This window comes from Alligator sinensis, unplaced genomic scaffold (assembly GCF_000455745.1).
Source record: "Alligator sinensis unplaced genomic scaffold, ASM45574v1 scaffold243_1, whole genome shotgun sequence".
Taxonomy (NCBI): domain Eukaryota; kingdom Metazoa; phylum Chordata; order Crocodylia; family Alligatoridae; genus Alligator; species Alligator sinensis.
In genome coordinates this window covers 4,146,077-4,172,543 of record NW_005841841.1, presented here as the reverse complement: position 1 = coordinate 4,172,543, position 26,467 = coordinate 4,146,077, and the positions used below count along the sequence as shown (strand labels likewise).

Sequence of the window (26,467 nt, the reverse complement as noted above, 5' to 3'; positions counted from 1 at the left end):
TTAAAGGCCAAACTTATGTCAGGCGTAGCTTATTTCAGTGGGACATCTATGAGTCTGGACTTGTGTTTGATTTTGCTGCACTGTCTTCAGTGTCTGATAGAACACACTTGCTAATAAAGGGGTTGTGTGCCACCTCTAACACTCCTAACTCCTGGAGATGTTGAGGACCCAGTCTTGCATAGTCTTTCTGGTCCTGTATATCTTAAAATTGATAAACAGTAATTGGAACAGGGACTGACATCTAAATTCTATTTTTCCTTAAATAGCACTGTCAACCAATAGTAACAGAGTCAAATGCATGTGAAATGGGTGTGTGATAAATTTTTGGAACTGGATACTTCTGGATTTTTCACTAGAAAATAAAAAAAAATGGACTGGTGTGTGTGTGTGTGTGTGTGTGTGTGTGTGTGTGTGTGTTTCTGTTTCTAGTGGAACCCTTGAAAACCTTGGAGTAATGAGAGTTCAAAGTTAAGCACCTGAGCAGGTTCTGATAGAGTACAATATAGTCTAGTGAAATGCTGGCTAGGTACCAAGAGCTAAATTCTAGTCCCACATCTCATTAACATGGGTGTTGGGCATGTCACTTGACCTTACTGCCTGTCAGTTCCAACTTTAAAATGAGATGGCTATTAGGACTGATTAACATTGGCATACTGTGTTTAATTCTTCCAGCATTCACTATTACTGTTAGAACATTTGGTTCTAGCACAGGTTCATATACTTATGTAATAAATTCAGCTCTGAGGACTTGGCACTGATTGGAGAAAGAGTAAGTTTTTTTTCGGTAAGGAAAGATCTTTGCCAAGAGAGTGCGAGAAACCTGGCATTATTCCTGACCTAAAAGAATGACTTACAAGTTGTTGCTCTTATTTAATCAATGAAATGATTTATCAATGATATGAATCTCTGATTATTGTGAACTGAAACATGCTGATACAACTTGCTGTGCCTAAATTTAGTAGAAAAACTTATTTAAAAAAATCAGATGCTTCCATGTTTGTTTATGAGCTTTTTTCATGCTAATACTGTAATGTTAATATGTGACAGTAGTTGCTTTTAAAACTATTTCAAATAATGTTACTGACAGTTATTGCCAGATTAGTACATGATTTTTTTTCGTTTATTTATCAGTTTTGGATTTCCTCTCTACACTACGTTTAGAGGACTCAAAGTTCACTTTCAGTCTCTTGGAAAAAGAAGGAATAATTATTGTGAATTTGTAATAAGCTAACAACTAGAAATTGCAATCAGTAATTAGCATGCTACTAGCACAGGCTCTGTTCAAACAAGTTAGTAATTATTCTCTGAATGGCAGGTACTTTGCCATTTCATTTCAGAATTTGCCAGAGTTCTTAAAGGAAGAGCTACTTCTCGTTCCTTTCAACACTCAATGGGTTAGTGCCACTGGCATTTCCTGGTGCTTCAGTACCTGCTGCTAAATATAACTTTGCACAACTGGGTGTGTACACTGTTCAGATATTTAACTAGATTGTTGGAAGAAGTGAGGCTGGTTTTTCTAGTTCCTGAATATTATTCTAGCTAAAGAATGTTGTATGGCATAGCTAGAACAGAAAAAGACGTGAGCCAGCCGTTACACTCTGAACCAGGTAAGAGTTATATGTATCAAAGTTCTTTGTATGACGTCTACTCTTTATGTTTTGTTGGAATTTATTAGAAATGACCGTGACAGTCCTTTCTCATACGTAGGATTGTATATTGACATGGACTGAGAAAGAAACAGATTTCCTAAAAAGGGTAGATATAGATAGGATATGCTTTTTAGGGAAATAACTAATGTCATCTTCAGTTCTCTGTTATTCTTAGTGCACAGATTTGAGGTGTACAGACTGCTACAGTTTCCAGAACACACACACATGAATTGGGGTACTTAGTATGGTAGGGTCAAAGATACCAGGTTAGATTATAATGAAAAATTAATCCATAATAAGGGAGGGGAGGAGGTCAAAAAGATCCCTGATGCTTTCCTAATAAACCAAATTGGCTAAACAAGCCTTTGCTTTACTAAGGTTATCTTTACTAGCAAACCTTCCTGGTGTAGACAGACCTTAAATAGGCAAAGAGTGCTTTTCCAATATAGGATATGTTATTTCCCCAAACAAAATGGAGAACTATACCAGTAACAGCACTTTCCTGATATAACTGAATCTAAGACTTTGACCAATACAGAAATGTGAAAAATAACACCACTTATTGATGGTATTGTATCGTCAATATTTTTGGAATGTGGACTTGGCTAAAGTGCAGGCACTGCCTGTTAGATTTGGACACGTGAGTTTATGATATTGTGCACAACAAAAATACAGCCTGCGACACTGAATCACAAAATCATTGCAAACTCAGACTCCTGCCTAAATAATCACAGTGGTGTGGAAGTGGAGTACTATAGTACTCCGCAACAAGCAGTTTGATAGTAGCAGCAGAAAAACGGAGAAGAGCTAATCTAACCTATAACTCCATTCTTTATTCCAGGGCTGTCCAACTGGTGGTCTACAGACCAAAGGTGGCCCCTCAGTTCCCACCTGGCTGCTGCTGTACCTTTCTGTGGCTGCAAAAGCAGCTAGGGTCTTGGGGCTCCCCCTCCCTTGGCTATCTTCTATACCTGAACTAGCAGCACGAAGCAGGGCAAGACTAGGCAGGGCGCAGTGCAGCCGAGGGTGCTGAGTGAGTCAGCAGCCTGGAGCACCAGGGTGGTGTGGTGCCATGGGGGAGCTTGGGAGCTGAATGTGATGCAGGCTGCTGTGCATGGGGGTAATGGGCAGGTGTGCCTGCTCCTGTGTGTGCAGAGCAGTGGTGGGGGAGTGCTTAGATGCAGTGCAGAGGGGTGAGGGGTGCCTGCTTATGCATGTGCCTGGTGTGCAGCCTGTGGGGTCCACAGCCCCCATTGGTGTACCTTGGCTGGGGGGGGTGGCGGCTTCCAGCTGCTTAAACTTGGATAGGCCTGCTCTATTCTATTCCTATATTTCGCTAGCATCCGGGGAGTGTGCTACCCAAAATGTGGGGGATTCTGCATAATAGAGGCTGGAATACAGATGAGATTGCTGATGGCTTTTGATGTATGTGGATATGCACAGTGGCATATTCAGGGGTTTGCAGCACCTGGGTTGACTTAGAATTTGCCTAAGATTTCAACAAATTACCCCATTCATGCCTTTGCCTGTAGCATTAGTTTTCATTCAGAGCTCTCAATATGCTGCAGTTTCCTATGTGCTATATTTCTGTTCGTTATTCTGCTGGTAAAACTGGGAGACAGAAACACAGATAACAGCTGCACAACTAGCAAACAGGAAGAGCAGATTCACTCTGCTCTAGTGCTGCCTTTTTAAAAAAGCCCTTATCAGACTTGCGAGCTGTTTTTTATTTATAGGGCATGAGCAACTGCCTCTCCTCAGATGATCTCTGTGGACACATGCTGTACCTATATAGAACATGTAGCATGTACTGAAGTTTTTGCATTAAGTATTGGTGCTGCTTTGCAAGAAGTTTTAATTACTACCAAGAGTTTGTACTGAAACATCCTCCTTCAAGTACAGCCTTAAAACAGAAGAACCTGTGTTCCAGAAAACATGAATCCACATATCAAATGCTCTGATTTCTTCTGTAACAACATTTGAGTCCTGTCAGCCTATCTTTCCATAACTCAATGGGCACCATATTAAAACATTCAAGTTTGTTGCTTCCATTATTTTATTTATTTATTTTTTTGGAAAACTATGCTAAAACTTAATTCCTCTAATTCAGCGGTTCTCAAACTTTTCAAACTCAAGGCGCACCTGGCATTAGACTTGAGGCATCTTTCTATAACTTTTGTGAATCAAGTGGTGCCCAATTTAAAAAACATTTTTTTTTTATTACAGTGCTTACTTCCTTGCAGAAGGGACAGGTGGTAGGAGTGGAGGTGGCCCTTTCAGCACACCAAGGTTAATCGGTAAAACTGTTATTTCTTCCCTCTGCCTTCTTTAGGGGAAAAAAATTGAGAGCTTATAGCTTCCTAGTTGGCTGTTCTATTACCCTGCTGGTTCTACCTTCTTTCTTCTAGTGCCTCAGTATCCTAGGGTAGACCAGTACTACCCTAGGATACTGGTCCATGAAACAGAGCCTCTGTACAATGGACAATAGGTAGGGAAAAAACAATCCTGTTCTGTGGGGCACACTGAATCCTTCCATGTATCTCACTTTGTGATTCAGGACCACACCCCAAAAACCAGCCATACGATTGCCTAATAAAACCTCACAAGATTTCAGATCTTCCTTCTATCGCTTCCAAAAACCGTCCATTTTATCCATGTGGGCTCGGAGATTCATCGAGAGTCACCTGATACTAACTCGTTGACTCCTGGCTTTTTAGTGCAAGAGGTAGAAACAAAGGAATGGAAGAGGAGGAGGACCAAACCCTGCTTTGGAGGCTTATTTCTATTTGGAATTTCTATCGAAATGTGAAACACAGGCCTAGTCCTTAATGATTCAATGTCAGCAGCTCTTAAAAATGAGGAAGCATTAAGTGGTGTTTTCCTAGAAGTAGTATTACACTGCTAACTAGCAATGTGGCTTTGTGTTCTGCTGCTGTTGATCCTCCTATCATTCTGTTCATTAAACAAACATACAACAGAAATGTCCACTGCAGAGGCATAACAAGGCAGCTCTGTGCCTTGAGGAGTGGCCATGCATGGGCCAGGGATAGTTGCCAGGCTGCTGCCAGCGGTGATGCAAGTAGGTGATAGCTGCGGCAGCTTCTATTTTTGTGCCCTTTCCCTGCCCCCCAAGTGGGTGCTCAGGGCTGCTGCCCCAGTCACCCCCAAACTACTGACCCAAAATATACGGGAGCTAAAAAATACTGTCTTCTGGGATTGTTCTTTAGTTATTATAAAGTAGTTGATGATTTTCTGTGCGTGATGATGATGTAATTGGTAATAGTTGGAATGAATGCGGTGGAATTATAGGTTTCTGGCATGGTAAACTCAGATAGCTTAGTTTTCTGTCAACAGCAGGTTATTCAATTGAGAATTTTCTCAGATTATTTCTCCAGCCAAAGAACTATTGCTAATCTTAAATAGCCATGCAAAGAAGAATAAAATATTGGGGGGGAGGGGGATTTCCTGGGTAATGGAGGCTGTTAAGAAGAGGTTCCCTCTCTGTGGAGTCTATTTTTCCACATTGCTCTTGTCTGCCAGTGGAGAAGTACATGAAAAAAGCAGAGACTAGATGAAGCTTGGGTCCATAGAGTGTGTCTTGCTGCACTCTGCACTGTAACATAGCATAAAATTAGAGCATAAGAATAATTTTTCAGTAAAAATCTTGGCAATATAATCTTAGGAACCAAATCCTGCAGTAGTTACATGTGCAAAACTGCTGTTGAAATCAATGAAATGTTTGCATGAATGAGTGACTGGAAGCTTTTTTCCTAGACCATTTTGATTTAAAAACTCAGAATGCAATTTCAAGGAGTGGAAATTTTACTTTTTTGCAATGATTGTAGGTTTTGCTTAAAAAATAAACTTTAAATTAACTTTTAAAAAATATGTATAATATGCATTAATTATGTTTAGCCGCCCATGAGGTAAATATTTAAGACTATGCTTGTTATTGCAAATCTATTTATTTTCTATTGACTCCACAAACAAAGCTACAATGGTTTTTATGCAGGGTATAGATTAGGGGCGGGCAGTGATTTCAGGAGGAGGGCCACTTACCCAATTTGGCAGGCTGTCAAGGGCTGCATGGGCAGCCCTGCCCCTTGACAGGTGCCCTGCCCCCTGGTCACCATCTTGGGACCAATGTCCCAATGTCTTGGGACCAATGGCCCAGGGCCAGCACCAGTGGGGCCCAAAGCGGGGCACAGGCTGGCAGGGATCTGTGGAGCCGGGCTGCATCAGCAGGGAGCGGAGGGAGCTGACCTGGCTCCATATAGCCCCTGTTGGTTGGGATCCCATGCTCCTGCCACACTGCTCTGGGCCCTGCTGGCACTGGCCCTGGGACACTGGTGTGGGCCCCGTGCTCCCGCTGGCTCCCTGTCCACTCACTCTCAGTGCCCCCCAGCCCCACGGTACAGGCAGGGGGCAGTGCACAGCCCCAACCCCCTGCTCACTGGCAGGGATGAAGCTGGTGCTAAGCGCAGGGAAAAGTGTCCCCTGGCCCACCCCGTGGCCGATCCTCCCTGCTGCAGCCGCTCACAGCAGCCAAGGGGGATGGGGCTGAGTGGGCCCTGCTGTTGTGGGAGCCTGCCAGGCTTCCCCTGGGTCCTACTGCCCTTGGTTCCTGTCATTTTGGACAGGAACCAACAGCAGATAAATATTAATTTTCTAAATGTTTTAGGGGCCCCATGGGCTGGATAGAATTGCCTTATGGGCCAGATCCGGCCTGTGGGCTGTATTTTGCCTACCCCGGTATAGATGCAGTTAATTTACAAAGTTATGGTGCAAGTAGTCACTCGCAACATAAAACATTGTTATGTTGGATCAAACCAGAGCTCTGACTAGTCTGTTGTATTGTTTCTCACAGTAGCCAGCTAGGATGCTGTGGTATAAGAAACTACATAAAGGAATAACTTTCCTGTGGTGTGATAGAATCTGACCTGTCAAACAGTAGTTGGCTTCTAATCGAAGCCTATGGGTTTACGCTCTGTCTAAGCAACTGTCCATCCTGTCTAATATAACTTTGATCTCATCATCTGTGTTGATGTGTAACTTTCTTTTGAATCATGTAGAGTAATTTTCCATGATATAGAGCATATAGTATTTAATATGTTTCTATTCACCAGTCTGTAAACTGTAAATTAGATTTAGAATGATTTAACTGGGCTTTCCAGATCTAATTGTTTCCAGTAAAGGGACACTCACTTTGCAAAGAATTTTTTTTCATATTTAGTAAAAGTGTGTGTGTATTGGAACAGAAGTCAGGCTTGATTAAGACATTGGTAATAAAGTACAATCCAGTGAATGCTAATAATATGCTTAGCTACTAGTGTTTTTGTTTTTTAGCTCTTCCTTTTATACACTAGGAATACAAGATTCTTTAGAATAACACTTGGAAAAAAATCTGAGAGGGGCAGTCATAAAGTGAAAGCACTGCCTGAAATGCTTCAAGAGAGTTTCTGTGCAACATTATCTCTCTCAACCAGATTCTCCATACCCATTGTGCAGAAGTGTTACAGCCATTTGTAGGAATACTGTATGATTACCTGTGAGCTGTCGTCCTAGGAATAATAGTGCAATCAGTGCATTTATTCTTCTTCCATTGTGATTCTTTCTGTAGAGTGCAATAGGCTTAGTTAAGGCCTTTGTGGGTTTTTTTTTTTCTTTTAAGAAATAATTATTTTAAAAAATTGGGGGCTGGAGACATGGGAATGCTAATTGAGGTACTCATACTACCAATGCATTTTAGTTAGTTATGGTATCTTCCACCTAAACCAGAGGTTCCCAAACTTTTTCTTAGTGCGTACCCCCTTCCAGATTTACCAGCTGCCTACATACCCCTACCAGCATATTTTTTTTATATTTAACCTCTTAAATGCCAATTATTATTATAATAAAAATTAAATCAGCCCTTACACAATTTCTCCGGCATACCCCCCAGAGATGTCTTGTGTACCCCCAGGGGTATGCTTACCCCTGTTTGGGAACCCCTGATCTAGATAGTGCTCTATTTTTAGCATATGCTTGTGCCAGACAGCCTGGGATGCTCTGTCACTTTATGAGGGAAACAGCCTAGGCTGGAGCCCTCCAGGACAGGCAGGGTGCAGCTGGGACTGGGTTGCTATAGAGACCAACAAGTGAGATTAATTAGTAGGCACCTGTAAGCAACCCAGCTGAATGGAAGGGCAAAGGGCCCTGGGAGAGAGATAAGGCAGCCCCAGAACCAGGGCAGGAAGTCTGGCCATGGAGGCTGTGCAGGAAAGAGCTCTCCAGAGGTGCCGGCAACTCAGAAGTAAACTGGGAGTGTGGTAGGTCCAGAGACAGCTAGGGAAGCTGGGGGCTAGCAGCTGATTAAGACCCAGGGTTGGGCAGGAGTTTTGTTATAGCCAGAAGAGCTTGTCTTAGATGTTTGGTTTCAGTGTACTAGAGGTTTGGGCGGGACCGTAGGGGTGGTTTTGGAAGTCCCAGAGCTCCTAGTGGGGTGCAGCAATAAGGCTGAAGCCTGAGACATGAGCAATGGTAGGCTCGCTCTAAGACCCTCAGGCAGCCTCCTTCCTAATAAATAATAATTAGAGGTACACTGATACATTGGTCCATATCAGATTGGCACTGATATAAGGAAAATCAACATTATCAGCAATAGGCTTTTTTTGGCTGATGTGACTGATAATGTCACTGATAAATGCCACATGCATGTGCCCAGCTGCAGCATGCACATGGCCAGCCTGGCAGCTTGGAGAGCAGCATCTAGCTGGTAAGTCTGTTGGGGAGGAGGGGCATGGGGGTGGGGGGACAGATTGAGGTCCCCACAGTGGAGGAAGCAGTGGGGCTGGGGCAGGGGCAGGCATTGCACAGCCGGGTCAGGGTGCAGGATGGAGTGGTGAACAGCTCATCTGGGGGGGCACGGAGGGGGGGTTGGCTCCTACTGTTGCGCACACCCCTGGGGGAGGCATGGGGGACATTTCCCCCCCCCAAATCCGTGTGCTGGGCGAGGGCAGGCTGCTGTTGCAGGCTGGGGCTGGGGGTGGCTCCAGGATGTTCCTGGGAAGGGGGCCGTGCCAGAGATGTGCTGGGAGCAGGGCTGTGGAGTAAGCTGTGGCCACCCCAGAATTGGCCATAGCCCCCATAACCTTACCTGCTCTGAGCGCAGCCCCAGCCCAGTTCCCTGCTAGGAGGAGCCCAGTGCCACCCCTGGCCCCAGCCTATAGCGGCAGCCCGACCTCACCCCAAGTGCAGCTTGGGTTCACATGCCCCCCATGCCTCCCCTGGGGTTGTGCACAGTGGCGGAAGCCACACCCTCCTCCCCGTGCCTCCCCAGATGAGCTGCTTGTAGCTCTGTCCTGTGCCCTGCCCCTGCTGGGCAGTGTCTGCCCCTGCCCCAGCCCTGCTCCTTCCCTCACTGTGGGGGCCTTGATCTACCCCGCCCCAATGTCCCTTTCCTCCACCCCTTCCCCCAACAGACTTACTAGCCCGAGACTGCTCTTAAAGCTGCCGGGCTGCATATCAGCAATCGGATCAGTATTAGTCAATATGGCTCATTTATAATCAGCCATCAGTATCGACCCAAAAAATCTTTATATGGTGTACCCGTAATAATATCCAAGGTGTGGCAGACAAGTAGAGGAGGTGAGGACCACTATAGAGTTGGAACAGGGGCTGGAATTGTGTGACCCCCAGGGGGCATCTTCACTGCCCCTGGGACCTAGACCTGTCGCAATGTTCTGTGGCTCAGATATTTGCTTTCCATGTTTCAAAAGGGATAAATAGAGGTAGAAATTCAATAGTCCTGAGTTCTATTTTTCACTTAGCCACTGGCATGCTATATACCCTGAGCCTGTCACTTAACCTTTTACCCCGCTTTCTTCACCTGTAAAAAGGAACATCATATTATTTTCATTATTGTTAAGTATTATGAAGATTCCTATTTTTTTTACAGAACTTTGATCCTTTAAAATGTGGTCTTAATGTTACAAATGAATTGCTTTAAGTGAAAAAAGTGTGTGTAGGGCATTGTGCACAGCTCTGGGACTTCTTTTTTGAGATACTCCTGGATAGAGGTTGTGATGAAATCCCTGTAGTAACAGAAGCTAGTAAAAATAAGGTTCTCCTCAAGTCTCCTGAAGTGTGGCATTTTCTTCCTTTACTCCTAACTAAGCTAGAAGAAACATACTTGCAAGCTTCTAACTGGCTGGGGGCTGCACAACACACAGGCTATACCAGTGTGAGCCACAGGCCCTGTATGCCATGAGGATGCCTTGCACTGCACTGAGCACATGGACACCCCAGCCATGGGCTCATCATCTTTACGGTGTCTTATGGGTGCCCCAGACCATGGGCTCCCCTGGGACCACAGGCTGCTCCACACTGCCTTGTCCCCTGGAGTGGGTGCAGGAAGAAGAATCTGAAGGAGGAAGGGAAGTCTGAAGAACCAGTCTACTACTGCAGCCAGAGTAATGGGGAGGCAGTAGTGTCTCAGTGGGAGCCCAAGGGACCACGAATGAATCCTTTGTGGGCTACTTGTAGTCTGCAGGCCACCAGCTGGAGAGCTCTGGTGTACTCCATAAAGTGGCCTTTCCTTTGGGGCTAGGTACAGACATTCAAAAAGCCAGAGCTTGAATTGATTCAATCTTTGCAGGTTAGCCTAACTTGTGTAGATTGAACCGATTTGCAAGTGAATAGACATTCATTTTTCGTTCTTGAAATGCAGCCACCTGCCTGCAGTGACTTAGGCCAGAAGCTGGGGGGTGCTAGAGCGAGTCCTCAGCTGGAGAGACATTGAGTTGGGGGAGGGTGTGGCCAGACCCTGACAGGCCTGAGTATGATTAGGGAGGGGTTTAAATTCCCACTCTGGCCTTCAAGGACCCCAGATGGAGTGTGCGTGGAGGGGGAGGAGGGAAAAAGCCCCTGCCAGGGGTCCCCAGCTCCCCTATCCCTGCTCACTCGCTTGCTGCTCCAGCAGCAGGAGCATGAGCATGGCTAGACCCTAGTAGCCTGAGGGTAAAGTGGGGTTTAATCTCCCCCCATTGTTGTCGGGGTGTGAGGCATGGTCACCGGTAGGCTCTGCTTGTGCACTCAGGTCTGCAGTGGCCAGATGCCAGTAGCCTGAGGGCAAGCGGGGAGTGTCATGGGCACTGATATGATGCTGGCTCTGTCCTATGCTGAAGATCACCTCAGGCAGGGCCCATGCCACAGCACATGGGCCGAGATCCTTGGAGGAGTGGTATGTGGCACCCAATGCTGATGCTGGTTCGGCTGCGTGGAGGGGGTAGGAGAGGGGGAATGTGACCTGGCTGTAGGCATGGAGGTGGGTCGGCGGGGAGCCAGGGCTAATCACAGAGCCTGCCTTAGCACTGCCTCCTGCTGCAGCAGCAGCCCAGCTTGGGCTAGGACAGCCCTAGGGTGTAGCGCCCTCCATCTCCCACCTCCAGCCCCACATGGGGGCCATGGTTTGCAGGCAGACTGTAGCTGGGGCGCAGCTCCCTGCAGCCCTCCCTCTCCCAGCAGTGGCAGCAGAGCGAGTGGGCCCGCCTCAAGTGATGGATGCCTCATCTCCACCCGCCACAGGTAGTTTGCTTTGCCACTGCTGCTGGGAGAGGGAGGGGAATGGGGAGCCGTGCTCCAGCTGCAGTCCACCTGCAAACCACAGCCCCCATGCAGGGCTAGAGGTGGGAGGCGGCAGGCGCTGACCTCCACCCCCTAGCTCCACCCCAATCTGGACTGCGTTCCCACAGCAGGAGGGAGCAGTGAGTCAGGGTCCGTGATTAGCCCCGGCTCCCTCCCACCCCACTCCGCACCTGCATCCAGGTCACATCCCCCGTCCCTTGCCCCCACCCCCCTCTCCATGGCCAGACCTGCATTGGCATCAGGTGCCACTTGCTGCTCCTCCAAGGGACTTGGCCCAGGTGTTGCAACGCACGCCCTGCTTGAGGGGATCTTCAGCATGGGACAGAGCCAATGCCATGTCTGTGCCTGCACTGCTGCTGCCTGCAATGGGGGGATTAAACCCCCTCCCGTTCCCTTCAAGATACTGGTGTCTGGCTGCCGTTGCTCTGGATGCACAAGCAGAGCCTATCAATGCCCGTACCACTCCCATTTCTTCCTGCTTCAAATTTCTATGCCATTTATCATTATCAAAACCTTCCTTTTCTTTATTTTTAAAATGCAGGAAAAGCAAGACCTTCTTTCATAAGTAACTATGCAAGAAAGAATGAGGAAGGAAAGAAGCAAGCATTATATCAGTGCCACATGTTTTAGTTGTATCTGTCCTCTTCCAACATCAAAACTTGTAAATGTTGATTTAGTCTTACCCGACACAAGCAGTGTGTGTGTGTGGGGGTGTGTGTGTGAGGGAGGGAGAGAAAATAAATGTAGTATATTTATATGCATATGTGTAAAAATACTTGTTTCTGTTTTTAGATAAAACCCTATATCAGCTTTACCCTCTTTCGCTAAAACTTTTGCTCAGTTTAGCGCAATGATGGATGAAACTTTTGGGATAAAAAAGCAGCAAAATGTTGTTTTATCTTGTCATGCCCCACATGATGCAAACTGAAGTGTTCCTGTGTTTTTAGTACCTGCAGATGGATATAAAGGATTTTTGTAGCTTTGATTTATCGGGAAAGGCAGATGTCTCCTTGGTGACTGTTTCTTTCAATCTTCCTCTTGTTAGGTACTTTTTTTGCAAATAATCTGACTGAAATCAGTTAATTCATGTGCTACAGTATACCTAATATAATAAAAAAGCACACTCTGAAGGAGGATAGCAAAATGAAAACTTCCACAACAGGAGAGTAGTTGCAAACGGAGTTACACAAGGGAGCCTACACAGGAGCTTGTTCTTCATAGGTCTGAAGATAAATGAATAGTAACAAAGAGAATGTACTGCCTGTGGATGACCCATGGAGCAGTTTGATAGTTTGCAAGTGACTATACTTCAATTCTCTCATAGCTCTTGAACCATTATTTCATTTAGCCTTTTTACAGAAGTCCTGAATAATGTTAATACTTTCTCTTTTTTTCTTTTTTTCAGAGAGTTTGAATCTAAATATGCAGCTCTTATGTGGATTCAGAATATAGTTGTATAAAAAGGTTAAATCCCACACGACCTGTGAATGTGGTCCAGAGGCCTGCAGCATGTCAAAGAATACCAGCAAAAATGCAATAGACAACCTGAATTTCTTAAAGAGAACGCAACAGAAATTTTTCTCTCTCATATAGCTGGACAACTTAGCTACATGCTTTTGACCTCCGGTTAATTTAATGGAGATCTTCCTGTCAGGATATCAGTTGACTTTGTAAATCTGGGACCTTTGTCACAAATGTGCCTTTGAACTTACAGCAAAACATTTTATTGTTTAGAAAACTCAACTATTTAAAAAAAAAAAACAACAAAAACCATTGAAGAATCATGTCCAAAAACTTGGAGATCATCAATTTATCATTTTTGCTGGAGCATGAGAGGGAGATGATAATGGGCGTATTGAAGAGAGACGAGTATCTGAAAAGAGTTGAGGATAAAAGGATAAGGTAACTGTGTAAAGCTCTTTAATTATTTTTAATTTTTTTCTGTTGGTTAAAGTGTTCTTAAGACGTTGCTGATAAGTGCCAACACAAGGGTTTCCTGCCTCAGGTTGGAGCCTTGAATTTCAGGAGTGACATCAGTGCTGTTGCTCATCTAGTTAAATACAAGGAAGTAGGAGGAAAATACTAACATTTGTTTCATAGTTTCATAGTTTTAGGGTCGGAAGGGACCTAATAGATCTTCTAGCCCGCCCCCCCGCCAGGGCGGGAGAACAACAAAAAACCCTAAAAACAAAAACGGGACTCAAATGAGTCCAGCCAGGTAGGCATCCAGCCTCTTCTTAAAGACCCCCAGGGTAGGGGCCAGCACCACCTCCCTTGGAAGTTGGTTCCAGCTCCTAGCCATCCTAACTGTGAAGTAATTTTTTCGGATGTCCAATCTGTACCTCCTCTCCATCAACTTGTGCCCATTACTCCTTGTTATGCCAGCGGGGGCTAGGGGAAACAGCGTCTCCCCCAAACCCTTCTGGTTCCCCCTAGTGAGTTTATAGACTGTCACCAGGTCCCCCCTCAGCCTTCTCTTGTGGAGGCTGAATAGGTTCAGGTCCCGCAGTCTCTCCCTGTAGGGTCTGCCCTGTTGTCCCCGGATCATGCGGGTGGCCCTCCTCTGGACCCTCTCCATGTTGTCCACATCCCTCCTGAAATGGGGCGCACAGAACTGGACACAATACTCCAGCTGCGGCCTGACCAGCGTCGCATAGAGGGGGAGGATCACCTCCCTGGCTCTACTCGAGATGCACCTGTGGATGCACGACAAGGTCCGGTTAGCCCTGCCAACCATGACCTCGCATTGTCGGCCCATGTTCATCTTGGAGTCAATAATGACACCAAGATCCCTTTCCGCCTCCGTGCTCTCAAGTAGGGAGTTCCCCATCGTATAAGTGTGCTGCTGGTTCCTACTACCCAAGTGCAGCACCCTGCACTTGTCCGTATTGAAACACATCCTGTTCCTGTTTGCCCACCCCTGTAACCTATCCAGATCCTTCTGCAATCTCTCTCTCCCTGCTAGCGTGCTCACCTCCCCCCAAATTTTGGTGTCATCAGCGAATTTAAACAGGTTGCTTTCCACCCCAACATCAAGATCGCTGATGAAGAAATTGAACAGCGCAGGCCCCAGGACCGAGCCCTGGGGGACTCCACTACCCACCTCCCCCCAAGTCGAGTATGATCCATCCACCACCACCCTCTGAGTGCGACCCTTCAGCCAATCTGCAATCCATCTGACTGTGAAGGCATCTATGCCACAGTCGCCTAGTTTATTAATTAGGATGGGGTGAGAGACGGTGTCAAAGGCCTTACTGAAGTCCAGAAAGACTACATCCACCGCGACACCTGCGTCCATGGCCTTTGTGACCTGATCATAAAAGGCAATCAGGTTGGTCTGACATGATCTCCCCCTAATAAATCCATGCTGATTGCCCCTGAGCATCATTTCTGATGCCGGCCCGTCACAAATGTGCTCCTTGATGATCTTCTCAAAGAGTTTCCCCAGGATTGAGGTAAGACTGACGGGCCTATAGTTGCCCGGGTCCTCCCTTTTCCCTTTCTTGAAGATGGGGACCACATTAGCTACCTTCCAATCATCTGGCACCTGGCCCAAGCACCACGATCGCTCGTAGAGCGTGCCAATTGTTTAGCTGCTCAATTGTGGTGTATGCACAGCTACAGGGTGTAAGACTGAGGAATAGAATGATGCTGAATAAAATAGACTTTGGAAATGTTGGCTTCTTGCAAACATTGAAAAAACCCCTAAAAAACGAAAAATCACTCTTTACCGGAAGAAGCAGTATGTAACTACGACCCACCTCTGCAGGACCTGTAGGGATTGAGCGCTTCAGTGGGGCTTTTTGGTACTTTTGGCTGAAACTGATTCAATCAGGTATTAGATAAAAGCACCCCAAAAGCCCCACTAAAGCACCCAATCTATGCAGACATCAGGCAAACCGGGTCCAACTAACATGCTGCCTATTCTGGGCATGTGCTGAAGAGTACGCAGAATTTAAAGTAAAGCACCGATTTGTCTTTTTTTAACGTCTGCAAGCAGCCATTAATACTTTTTTGTTAACGCACATAAATGAACTTTTTAGTGTTGTGTTGGCATTCTATTTTAAAGCTGACTTACCATATTTATTCTAATAGAAGATGACACTGAATATAAGATGGCCCCCCCAAATAATTACAGTCTATATATGGAAAATTAATTAATTTGTTATAACTTTACAGATATAGAATCTAATGATTGTAGGTTTGCCTTGAATTTGTCCCCCTCCCACTGTTACAGCATGGAAAATACATCTGGAGGGATCAGGTGGCCCCCTTTTCACATCTAGCTTATTCCCCTATAGCCCCTGCCAGTCCCTGTCCATCCCCATTCCCCCTCTTCACTACTGTCAGACCCTACTCTCCCTGAGTACAGGGAAGTAAAGGGAAAATTTGAAAAGTAGTAGGCAACCACTGATCCTCTGTATCATGGTATACATGCAAGAGGTCTACGGCCATCACACCAAGCCCTTTGAAGACCTTTGGTATACCCACATAGGCAAGAGTATAAAGGATTGGAGGCTGCCCAAGACCTACCCCCACCCGTTAGACCATTGAGACAGAATCCAAAGGCCAGAGCGAGTCCAGACATTCAGTGCTTTGATGGTTGTAGCTTCTGCCAGAGAGTAATAGATAAGAACTGCTGACTGCCTAACGCCTCAGCAAGGGCATGTTTCTGTCAGGGTGATGTCCCTTAGTCTTTCCTCAACCAAGGAGTACCCACAAGGCAGTGTGGGGCCAGGGCTTTGAGGTGCCCTATACTCCCCTTTCTCCGGGGGTTGCAACATTGTGGTATTTTATAGGAGCTACCCTGCTAGAAGTAACCCTGCCATGTTGCCACAAGGTCCTCCAGTTGAATGGAGTTTATGGTCACTCCCAGTACCAAAATTTGAGAAGACTAACTTTGACACATGTACAGTATATAGTAATTTATTTCATACAGAATGCATGTATTTTACCTTTTTTGAAACTGCTGCAAGTTTTATCACAGGTACTTCATAAGCACATTTCTAAGCAGCACTTTTGTACCTACTTATATATAGTACCTACTTGCATGATTAGGGACCTACTTAATTTACAGTTTTGTGGATATTGTGGAAACCATGAAAATCTAGGATTCTCCATTAAATCTACCATATACCCTATTCAGACAGGTTATCCTTGTGATAAGTTATTTGCTACACAAACTTGAACAATTGACTTTTGCTCAGTCAATATAATTCAGAACTGATTTGGCCCAAGACGCAATTAAAAAAAAAAAAGTCAGTATGCTTGTCTAATACGGACAATGTATTTTGTAGTCATGCTCAGTGTGGGCTCCATTTAATCAACTTCATAATTGGTTTCCATTACTGAGGACGTGCTGTTTTTGGCAGCAATATAATGATAGATAATGTATTTAATGAGCTTTCCTTGTAGACAGATGTAAGATGAGGAGCTTTTTCCCCCGTGCTGATGGGGGGAGGGGGGGAATCCTCATCTTATAGTCAAGTAAATATGGTATTAATCATTTCATGCAAGGCTAACCTGCAACACAATGCCAATGCATGCTTAGAATTAATGACCTCTAGAATTACAGCGTTCCTTGGACAGCTGCCATTACTGGTTTAATAAATTTGTAAAACATTTAAAATGTGATAGAGTTATGATATAATTAAATTTGATATTGCTTTGGAAAATGTGTATAAATTTCCCTGACTGATGCTAATTCCAGTTTTAAGATCCAAATGTTCCTCTTTTATTCAGTCAAAGGTTCAGTTATACTCAAAGTAACAAAATATCTGAGACGTGTGCGCGTGCGTGTGCCTTGAATACAAAGATGCTATTTAAGTGTTAGCACTGAATTTAGTAAAACAGAAAATAGGTTTGTTATGATTATCCAGCAGAAAGAGAGTGCTTATTTTTTAGTATGTTACTGAGTTCATATTTGCACTGAGCACTTAATTCTCAACTCTACCTCTGAGAGCACTTATAAAAATGCTTGGCAAAGGTTGTTGTATTTGGATGATTAGAACTATTGAAGAAATATTGGCTAATTTGGTAATCTGTCTGAATTTACTCCATATAGACAGAAATATTTAATGAATTTATTCTGGGATTCTCTGGGAAGGAGGGTGTATTTTCTGTGATCATTCAGAGTAAACAAGGGGCAGAGAGAGTATGTGTATATGCCATATGAGGCATCAGCAAGGAATGATCTGTGTTGCTTATCTCTACAATGAGACTTTAAGGTCCCTGATTCCCATTACATTTAAGACATGATTAGTAAATTAGTTGTTCCTTTAATATTAACTGGACATGTGTGCATCTACATTTTAAGGCATTATAATGCAGTAAACAATCCACAGAGTTATTCCACATATAATGACATAATACATATAATGTGGAATAACTTTGTGGCTTGTTTATATCATGCTTTAAATTGAACATGTGGCTGGGACATGTGGCATTATCTAAACCCTGTGTGCTTCCCATCTAGGAGACGCATGGGGTTCAAAGAATCAGTGATTCAGCCATAGACACAGCTTTAAATGTTTTTTTCTGCATACCTTGAGGTACCAGGCATGGCTCGTGAACATTGCAATGGTGGGGCAGATGGAGCGTCCCAGAAGTATTTCCGGTCCACTTCCGGGTTTCCTGGGGAGTCTGCTGCCCCCCCGACCCTGTGCCCCCCTGGCTCGGGGATTGGCCACGGGGGGACCCCAGGTGCCCCCCCACCGACCCAGGAGGCACCAGTTGCTGATCTGTGGGGGGCAGGGGGGACGGTCCCAGCACACTCCCTGGTGGACCCAGAAGTGGACCAGAAATGCTTCTGGTCCACTTCTGGGTCTGCTGCCGAGCATGCTGGGGAGCCCCCCATGCTCCTGTGGGATGCTACATCCACCCCAGCATTGCAGCACTTGTGAGCTATCTGGTGCCTTGAGGAAAAAACATTTAAAGCTGTGCCTATGTCCAAATTGTTGAATCTCTCCGAATCGATTCGGAGGGTTCTGATTTGATTTGGAGAGATTAAAAGGTCTCCTGATTCGATTTGGAGTCAGAGATTCAGCCACAGAATCAGGCCGAATCTCCACTGAATTGAATCGGGGACCGAAGCTTTGCACAGCCCTACAACATATCCATGGCGGGAATATCTTTTTATCTTTAGCTCAAAAACAGACTTTTCAAGAACATATTTAGTGTTTGGAATTCCAGTTGGTACAATCTGTTGCATATCTTACTGAAGCATTCCACAGAAGAATAGAGATTTGTTCCTCAGATTTATTTTCTGTTCTGGAAAGACACTACCTTTGCAGAGTATCTTTTCTCCCTCAAGAAGCTTGTCCTGACATTTGTTTGCTTTCCATTCCTATTAACATCCAGAATTTATAGAAGCCTTACAAAGGACATTCCCCCTCAAGGCAAAAACGGAGAGAACAGAGAAACACAAGAACTGCCAGCATGTAGAACTATCAAGCTAATAAGAGGACTGATATTTGTATATTAATGTTACTCCTACATCATGTGCTTGCAGCTGAAACGTTAATACGTTAAAAGCATGTAATTAAGTGAATACTACTACTTCAGTTTGGAGTGCTGGGATATTTTTACTCAGCCAGATAATATCATGCACATAACAGGAAAATGCAGAAGAGAACAAAAGGCAGACAAGGTTCTTTGGGTGAATTTGATATCTTTTATTAGACCAGCCCGAATAGTTGGAGAATAGTTATTAAGCAAGCTTTTGGGTCCAAAAACCCTTCGTCAGGCTAAGGAAGCTGCAGCAGTCGGTGTGTGCTCTTCCTGGATGGAATGAAAAGTAAACAAGCCAGGGGCTGGGCTGGGCTGGGCTGGGGAGTCAGTTGCCAGGCAGATTGTAATGTATCAAAAATCCAGTGTCTATGTTTAGTCCAGGGGTTTAGGTTGTAGCCGTGTTGGTCTAAGGATATAGGCAGACAAGGTTCCTTGGGTGAATTTGATATCTTTTATTAGACCAACCCAAATGGTTGGAGAATAGTTGTTAAGCAAGCTTTCGGGTTCAAAAACCCTTCGTCAGGCTCAGGAAGCTGCAGCAGTTGGTGTGTGCTCTTCCTGGATGGAATGAAAAGTAAACAAGCCAGGGGCTGGGCTGGGCTGGGCTGGGGAGTCAGTTGCCAGGCAGATTATAATGCATCAAAAATCCAATGTCTATGTTTAGTCCATGATCTCTAGTATCCAGGAGGTTGCTAAAATGGAGCTCATAGGCTCATCTCTGGGAAGTGTTGTGTAAGTTTCCCTTGAGGATCAGGACTGAGAGATTGGAGAGAGAGTGGCCCTCCTGTGAGAAATGTGCCCCCACCGGTAATTGGGTATTTCTGTCTGGAGGTGCAGCTGTAAGATCCAGGGATGCTGATGGCTCTGTTGTGGGGTGTAGTAATAGTGGGGGTGGTGGAGATGTGTTGGCAGGTTTTGCATTTCTTGTCCTGGCACGGTCTGGATCCTTTTGGTGTGTTCTGGGCTTGAGGAAGTTTGCTTCTGGTGATGAGGTTGGCGAGGTTCGGTGCTTGTTTGAAGACTAGGATGGGTGGCTCTGGGAAGATCTTTTTAAGAATAGGGTGTCTGTCTAGTATGGGTTGCAATTTTTTGAGGATTTTCCGTACAGGTTCAAGGGAGGGGTAATACGTCATAACCAGCGGTGTGCGATTTGTGGATGTTTTTCTTCTGTAACTGCAGCAGTTCGTCACGTGGTATCCAGGTGGCTCTTTCAAACATGCAATCTACCTCTCTGCAGGAGTGTTCTGGCTGGGTGAAAGCCTTTTTAAGATTGGTGAGGTGGCAATCCCGGGTGTTCTCTTCGGTACAAATGCGGTGGTATCTGAGGGCTTGGCTGTATATCACAGCTTTTTTGGTGTGTTTAGGGTGATTGCTGGTTCTGTGCAGATATGTATGTTGGTCTGTGGGTTTCTTATATACTGTGGTCTGTATTTGACCCTTCTGGATACTGATCATTGTGTCTAAAAAGGAGATGTTGGTGCTGGAGTATTCTAAAGAAGAGAACAAAATGCTTTTTTCACTGTATTATTATAATTGGTTAATTCTGATAAATAATGCTGATCCCATATAAGGCCCTACTTATTTTCTTGGCCTCATAATATATACATAAAGTAACTGGAAATATCTTTTTGATAGAATAAAGAATTAAAGGAGACATTGGATTTTATGTGTAAATACAATCTTAGTTTTTAAAGAAAATCTTGGCATAAAATATTTTTAACATCACTTTATCATATGACCACTCTAGTTTTTAGCATTCAGAAGTAAAGAAATACATCAAGTTACACAAAGTCAGAGGAGATAAAAAAATGAATACAGGTTTGGGAGGAAGGTGTAGTTTAAAGAGAGGAGCATGTTTCCAGTCTTTATATAATTCAAGGCCAACCCTAAAATATAAGGAGTTTTTGTTTCTGTTTCTTGTCCTTAAACACTTTTGTTTTATTGTTTTATTTGCTGTTTCTCTTCCAGACTTTAAAAACATTCCTGTGGAATAGTAGAGCCACAGTCTTTTTATTATTATTGTTATTTTTATTATCTTTTATTGTATTATTTTATTATCACATTTTATTAGCTTATTTCAGTTGTATATCAAAAGATTTTTGCAATGAAATAGGGAAGTAAAAATGTACTCTGAATATTCTTTTCTGGATTGTTTCTGTTCCAAATGTGAGCTCCATCTACTTGGTGTGTATGGCTTGGTCATTGTGGTGCTCAGCCCCATCTCTGAGTGCACTGTCTTACGAAAATTGTCTACAAGTAACTTTCTGCATTTAGAAAAATCACTTCAACTTATTGCTGATGCAGAACCATTGACCTAAAACCAATATTTGCACAACCTGCATGCATCTTAGTACTTTGTTGCACTACAATTGAGTTTTTAAATCCCATGGAGTTTTTAAATGCAAAACTTCTTTTTAACCTTTAAAGTCCTGAATCCTTATGTAAAATAAGAAAAGAAGAAGAATGGAATAATTGATGAACACAGAAAACAAAAAAGTGATTCTTTTTATTTCACAATGTATTGCTTTGTTGGTTTTTCCTTGTATACACGAATTTCCCCTCTGCCTCCTAGAAGCAGTTTAACTAGCCTTGTTCGTTTTAGGACTGCTCCAGCCTGGGTGCTGTATTATCAAGGATATGAATAGTTTGGTCTTTTTGGATAAATAGTATAACTCCTTGTCAGTATAAAAGCTCCATAACTACAATTAAAAAATATAAGCACATCCTAAATATAGGAGAAATTTCTATCTCTGATACCACCCTGTGGTTACTCTTGGCAAATACTTTGAAAAAAGCTGAAAATAATTTTGAAAACTGTGTATGGAAATTGGCTGTCCAGCTGATTGGGTATTTGGAGGATTTTGTAAAGGGATAACTATCATAAATTATTTGTGGACTGCATGCATTAGGTATATTGTACACATTTTTGCAAGACTTTATAGATTGTTCTCTAAAGAAAATATATCTAAAGAAAATATATCTTATGCGATAGCATATTGCTCATCATACGTGCATGGGAGGAGTGCGGGCTGCTTGTTTGGCAGCTATCACATCTGACAAGAAAATTGCTTCATTTAATTCATTACTGTTTGAAACAAGAAACTTCAAATGTAAAAATAGTTACCATCTCCAGTACCAGAAAAGCAGATGCTTCTGCTGTTATCCATTCTGCTTAAAGATGAAGGATCCTCCATTTGTAAACTAATTAATAACTGTTGTGACAGAGACTCATTCGACTGCTCTTATAATGGGTCAAATTGATCGTAGCAAAACATAGTAAGAAGCCAACCATTTGTAGCCCAGAGAGGTTTTCAACCTGCTAACATAATTTATGGTGTTTCAAAAAATTCCTTCAGCGAGAAGTTCTGTATTGTAATTGTGTACCATGTAATAGGGGCTTTTTATTTTTTCCTTCTCTTTTCAGTTTCATTCTCTCCTGGGAGGAATTCTAAAGTTCTAAAGAAAGTACATTAAGAGTAGTACTCTAAAATGGGGAGGGGAGAACTAGGGCAGAGCTGTTTCCATCCTCTCTCGTTGTTGTTCTTTTTTTTTTTTCATTTTTTTTTTTTTTAAAGGAACTCTGGATCTAGTTTCCTGGCTGTGACTTGCTGTGTTCCTATAACCTTCTCTACATGTGCAGGTGAAGGTGTGATTGGATCTAATGCATATAATCACACAATCACGTCTCCTGCCATGCTATACATCCCATAATAGTGCCATGCCATAATAGTGCCCCGGTAGACTTCCAAATTTACATTTGTAAATATATCAATAAAACATTGACGAACTGATCTCTCTCTCTCTCTCTCTCTCTCTCTCTCTCTCTATATATATATATATATATATATATATATATAGTGGCGTTACATTTTAATTGTGGAAGAACACGGATTTTGGGAATTTTAATGAGAGAATTTGGAGGCGCTTTATCAGAGAATTTGCAATTTTTTCAACAGGGAACACTAGGATCCCTGCTGGGGAGGCAAGTGGTGGGACCTGGGCAGAGGAGGCTGCCTAGGGCCAGCACTGGGGACCCAGCTGGGGGCCAGACAAGGTGGCTCCCCTGGCCATTTGGGGCCAGGAGGACACACTTTGACAGTTTGAAGCAGGCCACTACAAGGAGCACATCTTTTGTGCAATAGCTGCCCAGATGGCAGAGCAGGGACACCAGAAGACATAACAGCAGTGCTGCCCTGTAACAGGGAATCCTAGCCCTAGGAGGCTAAGATTTGGACTTTAAGACCAAAGTCTTTAGGAACACCAAGTACCAGGAGGGTAGGGGTTAAAAGTTGACTGGAAGGAGATAGGGCTTTGGGCACATATAAACTGAGGCTGGCAGGAGTTCGTTCTCTGGCAAGCTGCCAGGGGAAGGAGCTCCTGCAGAGAAGAGCTACCCAGGACCATGGTGGCTGCCAGATAGACTGTTTACAGGGCTAATGAGGTTCCAGGAGTTGACAAGGTAGCCAGGGCTGGGAGACACTCAATACTCAAGGAGCAGTTTGGGGTTTTAAAGAGGCAGGGTGTGGCTTGCATGACTGGTATTATGTTATAGCCCAGGGGCTTATATTTATGTTGTTGTTATTTTAACAGGTAGACTGGGCTGAGGCTACTGGGGAGGAGGAGCCCTCATAGTGGGGCAGACTACAGTGTAGAGCCCTAGTGCCAGAGAGGGCACAGAGACAGGGTGGCAGCGATCCCAGTGCCAGAGAGAGTGCAGAGACAGGGTGGCAGCAAGCCTGAGGCCACTCAAGGCCAAATCAGAATTAAAAGTGCTAGTCTTTACATACCATCTGCGATGCATGGGCCACCGTGTAGGGGAGGTTTGGAGTGGTGGTTAGTGACCCCTGGTGTCGGGGTAGTAAATGGGCAGCCTCCTGCCTGAAAAGCATCAGAATCATTGTTCCATCAAGGCGTGGTAGGAGAGAAACATGGGTGGTTAGCTCAGAAACAGAGGGTCAGACCAACATTGGACAGGCCCAGGGATGGCCCCCTGTCACACAGCCAAAGGTCAACTGTGTAGCCACTGGAAGCTGGCCCAGAGGTGCAGGCAGCTCTGCTGCAGTGCCCATACCAGAGCCCAGGCAGCTGTGTGGTTCCTGTCTGGCTCTGGCAGGTACGCAGCCATAGGGCCACAGGTCCACAGCAGTGGATGCTGGCTCAGGTGGCAGCAGGTCATAGCCAGGTAGCAGCCCCGCACTGCCATACTGCTGCAGTGGGTAGAGGGTACAGGGGCCACTCTAGGTTAGGGCTGCTTCAGCTAGTGTCCCCAGATACCAACTGGCTCAGCCTCAGAAGCTCCTGAGGGCAAGTACCCTTGAGCTGCTCACCAGGGCTGCTTTTAATACTGCTGAGACCAGCATAGGTGCTGGCCCCAGCCTCTAGCTCCCATTGGCTGAAGATCCAGGAGTAGCTGGGAAGGGTCAGTTTTCTCCAAGTGGCACAATTTGCCCCACACCAAAGTGCATGTTCAGGCACGTGTGCTGAGGTAGAAATCTCCAGTACAAATTTCTACTGCTGCTGTTTGAGCTGCTGCAAGCGCACATGCCTGCATGTGTGGACGTGACCTCTGGCCGTGTCCAGATGAACGCGCACACGTCTGTGGTGCCACATACCGCACATTTAGATGTTCTCCATGCTGCAAGGGAGTGTTGCCTGTGCATGCACTGCTCCGCTTTATTTTTCTGCAAGTTTTTTTTTTTTTTTTGACCCCTGGATATAGGGGTAAAAAAAGCCTGTGGGGGAAAAAAAGTGGAGCAGCGCACACACACAGGCAGCACACACCACTCAAAAGTGGAGCTAGGCCACCCAGAGCTGCACTGTGGCTCTTGGCCAGGCTCAACACAGCAGGATCACTGCTCCTGCAGCCCTGGGAGGTCCCCATGATCCTAGGTAAGGTTGCTGGGGCCAGCCCAGTGCTAGCCCCAGCCTCCCCTACCCCACCCAGGGTGACTTGCTGCGCCCTATAGCACGCAGGGCATGGGCATTCCCTGGGGACAAGTAACAGTGGCACAAGGTGTGCTGCAGCTACTTGTCTCTGGGGAACCAAATGTCCCTGCTGATCTGGATGCACCCTCTGTGTCCAAGTGTAGCAATCTCCCCCTCTTTTCTAAGTTGTAGGATAAATAAATGCTCTGTGACCTGAGTATGATAGCAAGAAAAATCTGATTATACCATGGTACGGGTCTTTTCAGTACTGCAAGGGTTTTAGAACAATTTGGAGGCCATATTCCTGGGAACAACTTTTCTTAGCTAAGTACAGGCAGTCAAAAAGCCTGAGGCTGAATTGATTCAATCTTTGCAAGTTAATCTAAGCTGCGTAGACTGACCCAATAAACAAATGAACAGATATTCACTTTTGATTCCAGAAATGCAGCCACATTTGCAGTGGCCCAAGCCAGAAGCCAGGGCACACTAGAGCACGCCTCCCTGCTTGACTGGAGCAGACAGCTTGGGCCAAGGCTGTGAGGGGGGTTTGTGGGGAAGGTACAAAGCATCCTGCTATGCTGAAGGACTGCGAATTAACTTGAATCTGGAGGGGTTATGGGACAGAAGTTTAGTAAACCAGTTTAACCTAAATCAGTTAAGTGTGATACTATATCCATCCAGGTTTATCTTAAACTCGTTTCAGCTACTTTGAAAGTGGTTTATGTGCTCTCAGCTTCTCTTCTGTTACAGATTTGAACCAGTTTCTGATCACTTATACCGGTTTGTGTGTAACTTCTGTCCTTAGTCCTTGAACCCCAAATTCTGAGGAAGTAAACAGAGGGAAGTAATAAAGAATGTGTTGGAGGCATGGGCATTCTAAATTGGTTTCAACTCTTCTACCAGGTTTATGTGGACTAGTACCAAGCACTGACTCTAACTTATTTCTTTTGAGACTGTAATTCCTGCTTCCCAGTCAGTATTATATTGAAAGATAGTTTTACAATATCTCATGTTTGTAGAATTACTTAGGACGTGGCCATTTATCTAGGATCTTAGCCCTTGGCCTCATAGTCATTTATCAAATTTCCTCTTAAGCTAAGTCTACTTCTGTCTTCTGCTTTGATATTTTATGAGGGCATGTTCCTTGATATTTCTTTTCATGCTCTATTTAGAAAGGTTATTAACTACTTGAATTCTGTTTTTAAGATACTGGGTACAAGGAATGCAAAGCATTTCCTGTGCAATGTATATAGGGTTACCATATGTCCAGGTTTTCCAGACATGTCCTCTTTTTTTGGACCTCTGTGCTGCGTCTGGGTGGGTTTTTAAAATAAGAGCAAAATGTCTGGGTTTTCCGCAATCCTTGGCTGGCTGCTTCCAGCTTGGAGCAGGAGGCAAGGTGATTGGCTGTCGGGGGTCACATGTTCCCAGTGCGGGCTCTAGCAAGCCAGGTAGAGAGAGAGAGAGAGAGAGAGCATGTAGTGTGGGAGCTACTTCAGCAGCAGGGCTGGGGGAGCAGGGGCTGCGGGTTGGAAGTGAGGGACACCAGCAGGGTGGGGGGGTCAGAAGTGAGGGGCACCAGCAGGTTGGGGGCAGGGCGTGGGAGGGCAGGGGTGTGGGTCAGGAGTGGGGGGCATGGGAGATGGGATGGGTGTGCAGCGCCTGTGGGTCAGGAGTGAGGGGCATCAGCAAGGGGTGGGGCAGGGTTCTGCTGTTTGGGAGTGAGGGGCACTGGCAGGGGTGGGGGCAGGGGGTCTTGG

General features: G+C 44.9%; 1 protein-coding gene across 2 annotated transcripts in view; it reads left to right on the top strand.

The window, feature by feature from the left end:
- Nucleotides 1–1,499: 1,499 nt before the first annotated feature.
- SYTL5 (synaptotagmin like 5) overlaps nucleotides 1,500–26,467 on the top strand; it is a 105,183-nt gene continuing 80,215 nt past the window's right edge. Inside the window, exons 1-3 of one of the 2 annotated variants that reach the window (XM_025205192.1) lie at nucleotides 1,510–1,607; nucleotides 3,876–3,938; nucleotides 12,679–13,175. In XM_025205192.1, coding sequence (XP_025060977.1) covers nucleotides 13,057–13,175 — 119 coding nt within the window. In that variant the 5' untranslated portion in view covers nucleotides 1,510–1,607; nucleotides 3,876–3,938; nucleotides 12,679–13,056. Of the gene's footprint in view, nucleotides 1,608–3,875; nucleotides 3,939–12,678; nucleotides 13,176–26,467 lie in introns of both variants that reach the window. The other variant, XM_025205200.1, reaches the window with a different exon arrangement.